Source organism: Choloepus didactylus, chromosome 15 (assembly GCF_015220235.1).
Source record: "Choloepus didactylus isolate mChoDid1 chromosome 15, mChoDid1.pri, whole genome shotgun sequence".
NCBI classification, from domain to species: domain Eukaryota; kingdom Metazoa; phylum Chordata; class Mammalia; order Pilosa; family Megalonychidae; genus Choloepus; species Choloepus didactylus.
Window position 1 is genome coordinate 55621909 of NC_051321.1, and position 10851 is coordinate 55632759.

Sequence of the window (10851 nt, forward strand, 5' to 3'; positions counted from 1 at the left end):
TAACAGCTCCTTGCTTACTACCCTCGTATCTTGCTAGTGGTGGCCTTAGAGTTCTTCTGCCAGCATCGTGATAAATGCTGAGAACATCCCCTCCTTCATTAAGGCATTGCCTACAAACTTGCCTTGACGACGTGCATCCTTAAAATAGATCTCTTCAGAAAGAGCTGAACCAAAATTGCCCTAGGTGGAAAATGAGGATAGGGGAGACGTTTAATTCTCTTTTTTTGTGACTGTATTAAGCGGTAGTCAGTGAGTTAGTAAATAATTATTCTTGAATGGATGTCATGTTTCAAATGTATGACTTTGCACACCAACTGAGATCATTGTGCCAGAGAAAAGAGAATGCCCATTGGTATATTTTGGATCCTAGCAGTATTATTTGTCTTAATGCGTTTTAGTTTTTTCCAAGGTTTTAACAGAATTTGAGAGACACAGAAGGGTGTGATATCCTGAATGTAGTTGCAGAATGAAGGATCACCTTCTTTGTGTGTCTGTTACATGTTCTGTGTATTAGAAATACTCTATACGTATTTACTGGATGCCTCTCTGGCTTGAAAGGAATGGAACCAGATGAGGAGTTGGGAGTGGGCAAGTACACACTGATATACCTCAAAGAGTTGTATATAGAAAGATGAGAAAGACATTTTGGAAAAAATGGAGTTACTTTTTGAAGAATTCCCAATAAAGTTCATAAATGTTAAATTTATATATGTGCCAGTCTCCCCAAAGATTTGGCAGAAACCAAGTTCTGGAGTGAGAAAATGACTGCTTTTTCAGTACACTGAACTTGTAGGCTGTACTTTGTGAAGTCAGCAGTTGCATCCAATGGTGAAAGTCCTTTCCAAACAGCATTCACTAATCGGATCAATTAAAATTTAAAACCTCGAGTGGTTTTCCATTTTACTTTACAGCAGATTCCATCCTTTGCTCCTCCCAACCCCCAGGAAATCTTATGTATAGACTCACCATCTGAAGCAAATATAAGCAGAGCAGCTTTTGAATAGGAGTGGAACTCCAGCCATTGAGCTTCCCTGCTAGGCTTCCATGTGGAAAAAGAGAGGTCTACACATCAGACTGAAAAGTCTTCCTCCCTGTGTACCCAAGTGGCTGCATTAATGGAATGCCATAGGGGCACTTAATTCCTGTTTGCTTATAAAGCCAGCTTGGGATAGTGAAAAAGAACACTGCATTCAAATAAGGAGATCTGGGCTTTGCCTCCGCTAAGTTACACACCCTTGGGTGAGCTTCCAAACTCTTTTGGTTTTAGTCTGTATACCTTGAAGATGGATTGGAATAGATAATCTTGTAAAGTCGCTTGGCATTTCTAAGATCTATCCTTTCATGTGATACATTGTCCACCTTAATGAAAATAGAGAAACTGCTGTTTGACAGTGTATTGTATTAGCAGGATACTCCTTGTTCTTTCTTTTTAGCCATCTGTGGCAATCACATAGTCTTTTCCAACTTATTTGCCCTAAAGCTCAGCCTCAGAGAGCTATTCCTAGATTCAAATTAACTTTATATACTTTCACATTCTTTTATTAATTTGAAAATGAAGTTGATATACTACCTGAAATTTAATTAACTCACATATTCACCTGCCTGTACTGTTAAAATATGCCTACAGGCTAGCACTTTTATAACAAATAGCAAAGGTTGTGTTCCAGAACTTCATTCTTTCACTAGAGATTCATGGAATGTCAGTGACAGTATGAGAATTAAGTTATTTCTTTGTGCACCAACCCAATTTCAAACTCTGTAGAGCTTTTAGCAACAAGCAAATGTCTCTGATACTTTCATAGGTTCTAGATGGGTGACTAGTAGCTTTACCCAGGACTGCATCTGTGATGTGGGAGGTGGGTGTTGGGTAGTAGGGTAGGAAACAGGAGGTGTTTTGAATCCTCTGTTAAAAAATATTTTCTACAGTCATTTTCTTCAGTGTGGTTCCATTGAGGTTATATACTTACTACTTCTGAAGACTGCCTCTCTCAGTGGGGTTTACAGGTCCTCTTGCTTTTATGGGAAATTAGGGACTTTGAATAAGATGCCTTATGAATGCAATGCACAGTGTGAATTATTTGACTATTTTAAGGATGGTTTGGCCTTACTTTATTGAGTGCAGTTGTTTGAACCTAGTAAGTAGTTTTCTCTGCAAGTAACAAGTTTTTATTCAAAAACCCTTCATCAAAAAGCTTCTTTTTCTGATTCAGCTCAGCTGATAACAAAGACATCAATGTGTAGCCTCAGAGCATTGCATTTCCAGATAAGTGCAGGATAGCTGGGCAGCCTGGATTCATGTTTGTCTTGTGGTTACACAGCTTGGTTGGAGACAGAGTTTGCTCAAAATTCTTTTTTTAAATTTTATAGGCTTTAAACTTGTAACTGGAGTTGCTCTTTCAGTATAAGGTTTTTGATTTGTTTTTAATCTTGGGCCTGAAGACATTTATTTTAATGTTATTGGAGGAGATAAAATTTATCTCTAATAGAAATGGATCAGAGCGTAAATTTGATCTTTTTCCCTCCAAATCCGCACTTTTTGGAAAGTTTCTATATTTCTCTCCCAGGATCCTAGTGAATAGTTAACTAAAAGTACAGGGACTCAGTGAAAGGAGTCCTGTTGACAGGCTTCCCGCCTCAGCCTCAGGTAGATCTAACATTTCCCGACCTGTTCTTTTAGTTTGTGACTCTGTTCAGATCCGCAACAAGATCCTGAGAGCTGCCAGGATTGTGTGAACCTTGGAATTTCAGAGAAAAAGGTTGGTATTTTCCCAAACTATCCCTCAGGCTTACTGGAAAAATCAGAGGAAAGCGTTTGCTTTTTATTTTAAAAAAAGAAGGAAAAAAAAAGTCCTTCAGTAGAACTTGATCCTTGATAACCTCTCTGGAAGATTTGCTTCTGTGCTTCGCATTTGGGGATTTATATACCTGTACTCTCTTAGAAACTGCATCTTTAGGGAATTGAAGAATTCTCTCATGATCATTTTACTCTTTCAAAGATCTAGTCAATATGATTTTTTGGGAATAAAGTTGTCAATATGTATTTAAAAAATTGTCTTCAATGGCCCAGATTGTTTTCATGTGCTCAATTTTACAAGCTATATATGCTAGAGGAGAATGGTGTTTGATATAATCGTTTCATTTTCCTTCTCTGTAATATGGGAATGTCTTCCTCATTCACGGGTTATTTCCCTATGACAAAATGGAAGCCAAAGGTAGTCTGCCAGCTTGTAGTTGATAAAACTTGCCCAGGCTTCTACTTAGAGGGATTCATTTATTCTTACCTTCTCTGTAAGTTTGCCTTCATATCTGCTCAATTCTTTCTTGATTTCTGAATTTCTGAAGTGATTTTTTTAACAAGATACACGTGTTCAACTTTTAACAGAAATGCCATTGCTACTATTTCTGCAAGAACTTGAAACAGTAGCCATCCATGTGCATGCCTGCATGGCTTTTGCTTGTAAAGATTTCTTCTTTGCTGCTTTAGTGTTTAAGCTGCATTTCACCATTTAAAAAATAGGTGTGGTTTGCTTACTATGGGGTAAAGCTCTGTTATCTGGCATCCTGGGAACTACTGACTTCTCAAGCTTGTGTCTCTGATGCTCTGGCAGGTCTTCTCTGCCCGATGGGTCGGGGTAGCCCAGGGCAGAGACCTCTGCACCAGGCAGGTGGGGTTCAGCACCATCACTGAACAGCTGTGTGGCCCTGAGAAAGTTACTGCATCTATTTTATTAAATTCAGGTTTATTATCTATGAAATGGAGAATGATAATGTTGTCTACCCCTTAAGGAGGATTTGAGTAGGACAAAGTGAATGTAAAGTGCCTGTCATATAATAAGCTCTAGTAAAGCACTGGTATTTTTCTTCTCCCCTAAGATCTACATGTGAACAAACGAGAGGTGGTCTCTACTCATGCGTCGCCCCTATAGGAAGGCAGTGGAGTGAGGTGTTAAGGGGACTGGGAGATGGGAGCTCGTCTGACCATATGGCCTTAACCAACTGTGACCAGTTACAACCTTTCTGAATCTGTTGGCATCCTCAGCATGACTGTAGCTGGCCAGAGCTCACAATGTAACTTCAAAACTCATCAGAGGATTGTATGCGATTGTGGTTGAGAAAGGACTGCATGCCATATAAATATAAGGTGTTGAATTACTTGCTCCAAATGGCCCCCTCCCCAAATAAGCATAACGTTAAGCAACTGTATAATCCCTTTAATCTATTTGAAGTTGAATAAGTATCAATATATTTATATTTGGTGGCTATCAGAAACCCCAGTGTCCAGTGTCTGACAATTCTATTTATTTGTATGAGTTCATTAGAAAGAGTTACATCAGCTGATATGAGGGTTTGTGTGTAGGGGTGGAGGTTGCATAGTCATAAACAGGTAGGCTGCCTCCATTACTTTTCTGCCTTTGGGGTTAACAGTTTATAGGTGGCAAAAGACAAACTAAACCATGTTTTCTGAACACTGTTGTTTCTTCAAAATTAAAACAGGGCATCTCAATTTTTCCCTGTAAACTAGGAATGTGGTTATTTTCAAATATTAATTTCCCAATTATTTTTACTGTTGACTTTATACCCAGAGAAACCAGCTGCTGATCTGCTTCTTCATATAACTATTTCTGTCTCAAGGAGTGTAGACATCATCAGTTGTGGAGCCAGGGGGGTGCTCCCCTCCAGGGTATCTCCCTTAGATATCCTCATGTTGAGGTGTGGGGTCTTCTTTTCATGTCTGACTTTAGAAATAATTTAATGATCATTTTTTTTCAGCATGGATGTGTTCAACAGCAGTACTAATTTTCAGTGTCATTGACAATACATGCTTACATGTACCTTTCACCAGCTTTGACTGCCCCTTCTGCCTCAGAAATGGCATTTGGGGTAGGTGGGGGAAACTGTTTAATTGGTTTATCTAGAGTTTAGATGTTTCTGATATATCCTCCAGATAGTGTACAAACTTCAATAGAAACTGTTTGCTCTCCTGGGTTTTCTAGGCCACCAATATGCTACCTTTAATATCAGGCTTTCTAATATTTCAGAAATGTCATAACTGTCCATTAAAAAGTTTGCCTTTTTCTACGACACTTTGACTTTGCCCCAAAAACCTACCATGGCACCATTTTATGAGCTCTAATGTCATGTTCTGTAGAAGACAGAACTTATTCATGGAGCTCCTAACAATACTCTCCCTCTCTCTCTCTCTCTCCAGAACTAAATAAAAACCGAAGAAAGCTTTTTGAACCACCAAATGCACGCACCTCTTTCCTGGAAGGCGGCGCGAGCGGAAGGCTGCCCCGTCAGTATCACACAGACATTGGTAGTGTCAGTGGCCGCTGGTAGCAGTACCCTCTAGGCACGTGCCCGCAACTCACTGTAAAGTCGGACACAGGAAACCTGTGCGCACCTTCACTGCACACCATCCTCAGCACCTTGGGTGCCTGGTGTCAGGACCAAAGCATCTTATTCACACCTGTATTTTGTACCAAAAAAGAAAAGAGAGATGTTCTCATGTCGTCATACGGAACACCTAATGTGGATTACTTTTTTTAAAAAATGGCAATTGGACAAAATTTGCAATATGAGGATAGGGCTATTTTTCCTGTTTTTATTTACCTGTATAACATATGCACTGATTTTTTACTTAAAATGAAGGATAAATTGACATCTGGGATGACAGAAATCATAGACATTATTTTGTTTGCTTGTTTTGTCTTGGTACTTTGGGATTTTTTTTTTTTTAATAATCAAAGAGGAATTTTCTGGTACTGCTTTAAAGTAATTATTGAGGTCTTTCAGCACTTTACACGTTCTGATTTCTTGTCCTGTGGAAATTGTCTCTCATTTTCATGTCACCTGATGTATTGGTACGATTCTAATTTAGTCACATTTTTCTGACTGCATCAAATTTTATTTGAAATGGTACTGGATACTAGTTTCTATGCAGAATATTCTGTGACTTTGGGAAATGTGACTCCACTTGGTTCTGGACCAGTTCTGTTTATTTACATCCACATTCTAGAAACACTTAGCAATGAACCCAGTTCACTGTAACAGGTGCAAAGAAAGACCAAATGGACTTTGCAATATTAACCCTTTGCAGTCATCATATTTAGCTGCTGCCTGTATTGCTAAAATGATTTTAATGGTTGAAAGCAAAGGGCTGTTTTTAGTATACTGCCACTAAAGGACATTTATTTATATCAAACTTTTATTTTTAGATATTATAAGCATACAGTACATAACTGACTAAATTGATATCTACTAGAGATTTATGGTAGAGAATGGATGGCATTTAATAACTGGAGCCCTAGATTGTCACTTTATTTAAAAAGACAAATAATCATTTGACAAGACAGCACTGTTGCCATAATGAGGAGAAATAGATTATGGTCCTTATCATGTACGCATTAATTATGCTCCATGTGGTCGCAGGGCTTTCCTAAAACCATATCTGTCTGCTTGAAGTAGACTTATGTTTGTTGAGAACAGAAAGACGTTAAGTCTCTAGAACCATAGTTTATAAAGATGGCTGAGTTCTGAAGGGACGGGAAAAAAAAAGACTTCTAAGTGGCTAGACTCATTGTTACAATCTATACTGTGAAAGTCCAAGAAATCGGGCAACATTGTTTCCTGGGTCTTTACAGATATCTTATTGTGGATTTATGAAGGGTTTTCAATCCGTGAAGAAAATCACTAAGTGCCTCTCTTTCCTTAAAGAAATATTTTTTCCAAGTATGTTAATTTGTTGGAAAATGTTCCCATAGGAAATGTTGTGAATTACTTGTACTGTAATGACTTATTTATGTAAAGTGTTCTAGACTCTGCACGGACATAAACCACTCCCATGTGCTCTCAGCAGAAGGCATTAGATAGGCATGCACTACAATTGGGGATTTTTATACAGATGCGGGATAAGAAATACTTCTGACATTTTTCCATGGCTAAGTTTTAACCATTAAAGTAAGAACAAGAATTGAAGAGACATTTTGCACACAGAAATAAGTTGTTCACTCTAGAAAATAGTATTGGTTACCTTGAAGGCATAGGCAGTGGGTCTGTCATAAATTATCAATCATCTCTGTCTCTCAGGGCTTCCCAAACCCAAACTAAACCAGAGCAAACCGTATCTGCTTGACGATATAGAGCTAAACCATTCTCTTTGCAAGGGCAGTGGAATAATTCTGTGCACACGTACGCAGATGATCAGATATTGCTCCCTGCCTTTCGTGACTGTTTAAATGCTTCATACTAAACACTCAGCAAAGGTATGAATGCCACATTTGTTCCTGTTCAGCAACTCCCCAGTGCTCCAAATTTTACCTTTTTTTTTAATAAGACCTTCCCAAATAAAATAATCATTTGGAGCTCTTTTCCTAGCTTGTTACCATTCATTTTCAACAGGAGGAAGAAGGGATGACTATGCAGTATTAAGTCAATATTGGTTTTATGAACAGTGCTTTGATATTATGCCAAAGGGAAAACTTTCCCAGTTAGTCTAAACTAAATAGGGTGGCTAAAAATAAATAAATAAATTAAAACACTGGAAATTACTTTTCTCACTTTCTCTTGAAGCAATGAAGGGACTTCGACACTACAGTGTACGGTGTTGTCAGTGTTATTTGATGCACAAAATATTTGGATTATTTGAATAAATGTTAGTTTTTAATCAGTCTGTGCCTTAATAGTGACCGGTTATCTGTGAATACTGAACAGATACAGATTGTATTTTTGTGTGGGTTTTTGTCCTTTTAGCGGTTTTTTAAAAACGAGAGATGGAATTAAACATTGAAAATGGGAATATTTTCTGATCAATTGTTACATGAAAAATAAAATTTATATAACCCCTTTGTATTGCCCTTGATAGAGGAAATGTTTCTTTTTTAAAAATCTTTACATGTAAACTCTATGCTTGTCTTTATTTTCTAAGAAAACCTTTTTTTTTCTATTTTCAGCAGAATTCAAAGACATTTTTGTAGCAGAATTATTATGCACTGTCTGTCCTGTTGCTTTGCATTGACGGCGCCCATTTTCAACCAAAAGTGAAGGCACTTACTTTAGCCAATGAATCCAGGACCAGCAATCAGTCATTGTTTCTCTGACCACTCATAGGTACATACAAAAAAAAAAAAAAAGTAATGGAATGGGTTTTATTCTTTCTTTTATAAAGACTCAAGTGTATGACCACTTTGACAACCTCATCCATCATCAAAGGGGCTCCATACTTAAGTGATGCTGGACTTTTTGACCCAGGTTCCCATTTCAGAGACTGACCATTATGCTGAGCAGTTCCAGTGCCAAGTGCTGAGATTCTGACAGAACACATTCTGAAACAGAATTGCTACCTATTACTAACCTGAGATTTGTCTAAATTGCAAAAACAAAACAAAACAAAACAAAACAAAAAAACAGCCTTCCACTCATTATGGTCCCAGGGATTTCTCCACTTGAATTCCCTATGCCAATGATTCTTAAAAATTGTTTCTAGCAAACGGGTTCTGTTGAAATGAAAATCTTACCTGTGAACCCAATAGTAAATTATCCATCATTTCATTCATTATATAAATATTTAATGAGTGCCTAATGAGGGTCAGGCCCTTTCTAGGCCCAGCAGTTAATTAAACAAACCTTTGCCCTCAGTGAGCTTACTTCTAAATGGAGAAAGGTGGAGCAGATGAGGGTTGGGAGGAGGAAACATCCCCACCCTTTAACCTGGGCCTCCATGTGTTTGTATCACCTCCCCAAGGGAACTCTTGGGAGCTGTCTAGAAATCCCAGTTTTTGATGTAATTGTTGAAAGTACTCATATCATAGAAACAGACCTGTGCTTTCAAATGTAAAATACGTGTCTTCTCCTCCCTTTCTCCCTGTTTCTAGGTTCCGTAGGTTTAATCACATTCTCAAAAGGGGAACCTCACCAAAAGGGTGATGTTCCACTGCACTATAGTTATAACCTACTATGATAATGCTTAGAGACCTAGCACTTCTTAGATTTTACTCCAGGACACTTTGCAGTTTTTAGAAATCAGGCTTATCTTGAAGGAACATGCATTTGTACCACCGAGGATACTCCAAAAGTGCAGTAGGATTTGGAAGATCATTCCAAAAACAGAGCTCGCAGGATACTCTTGGCAGTGGAATATATGGAGTCTCCTTAGATGACTGTTTCCAAGAGAACTTCACTCCCTTAGGTATGTAAATCTGGTATATATTTTTTAATTAGCTCAGAATTTATCCTACCTTGTGTACTTACTAAAGTGATTTATACATGAGTTCAAATATATTAAAGCTCATTTAACCTAATTTTCGTAATAAAAATTGACATTTGTACATGTATTATATACATTACAGTAATTGCCAGAAGCCATAATTCTGTTTTTTCCTATAATACTGCTCTGGCTAAATCAGCTTCCTTCCCTCACCTGAACAGCCTTCCAGATAACTTTCAGGTTATCTGGCTGGGAGGTGAAAAGATTAGAGTTTGTAGTTTTACAAAAACGTAAACATTTTCTTTAGATCTCAGGAAAATTACTCTGTGCCTCAGAATCCTCAAATGTAAAATGAAAATCATACCCACCTCCTGGTATTGTTGATAGAGAAAGGAGAAGGCCATGTGTGAATTGTTCTGTATGGCTCACAGAGTAAGAAGAGAATAAAGAACAGCCACTGTAATTACTAGCTGGCTTTTCCCTTCCCTGCTTGGGGGTTTCTTTGCCCTTTCAGGGATCTTCATTGTGTTCATCTGCCTTCTTCCTCTGAAAGGAGAGCGCATTTCCTGTGCCAGACAGTTGGTCATTAGGGATCTGTAAACTCCAGTCATAGCAACCCAGCCTCCAGCTGGCCAAGCCAGAAGTCAGAACCCTCTGCTGAGGTCCAGGTCAGGCCCTCACACTTCGTACAGAAGTCACCCCTTTCTGTGTCACTTGTGCTTTGTTTTGTTCTTTTAATCCTGAGTCACCAGAGTGTTTAAATGTGTTTCTCCATGTTGGTGGAGCAGGTTAGTAGCTAACTAATACTCACATACCTTGAACCTAATTGTGTTATTCTCAGAGGGTTCTCCTTACTGGCAGGTGGCATTTTGTTCTCGGAAGGTCTCCTCAGTCCAACCCCCTGGTTTGGCTCAGTTTCTCCCCCTTTCCTTCTTTCTGCCCACCACCCCCAGGATTTGATACCAATTTCTTTTATGTGTGTATAATGCCTTTTCTTTTCTTTTGGAAGGAAACATTTGCCAGTATTCATGTTGAGTTGAGTTGTTTTCCACTTTAAAAAGTGAACTGAGTTAGATATTTGACTGTTATACAGACGTGGCCAGGATGCTTCAAAAACACTTCATTAAGGGATTTTACGTTTTTGTTGCTTTTTAAAATACTTTTGACTCATTCTGAAAGGAGGCAAGTGGAGCTTGCAGCTCCCTTTTCTCAAGGGTTAGGCCACGAATGTGTTTTGGAACAGATTTTGGGAATTGGATTCTGAATCTGACTTTGGAGGCAGAATTTCAGTGTGAGAACCAAAACCTTTAGGAAAAAATTACAGTAACTGAAATGTTTCAATTTCATAATAGAATGCTTGGATATGTTTAGAGGAAAAAAAAGAGTAGCTCAATAATTTGGTGTGTGTGGCCCTTTTTTCCAAGGCCAGAGAAAACAAATGACTGAACTTACTGTCTTCAGTGCTTCTTAATTCTTAACAGAGAGGCTGTGGGAATTAGACATTAAAAGACTTTAGCAAAATACCTAGAATACAATTTATGTTCAAACAAAATATTCACTGAAGCACAATTGATTGTCCAAATCACTGATGCAATGTGATACAAAATCACTATGGAATAGTTTTCTAGGTGTATATGTTTGTTAGT

General features: G+C 38.2%; 1 protein-coding gene across 3 annotated transcripts in view; it reads left to right on the plus strand.

Annotated features, from left to right (window-relative positions):
• BICC1 (BicC family RNA binding protein 1) overlaps positions 1-7850 on the plus strand; it is a 354290-nt gene extending 346440 nt beyond the window's left edge. For 2 of the 3 annotated variants that reach the window (XM_037804387.1, XM_037804388.1), the window contains exon 21: positions 5210-7850. In XM_037804387.1, the coding sequence (XP_037660315.1) occupies positions 5210-5340 (131 nt within the window). In that variant the 3' untranslated portion in view covers positions 5341-7850. Of the gene's footprint in view, positions 1-2677; positions 2757-5209 lie in introns of all 3 variants that reach the window. The other variant, XM_037804390.1, reaches the window with a different exon arrangement.
• The last annotated feature ends 3001 nt before the right edge of the window (positions 7851-10851 follow it).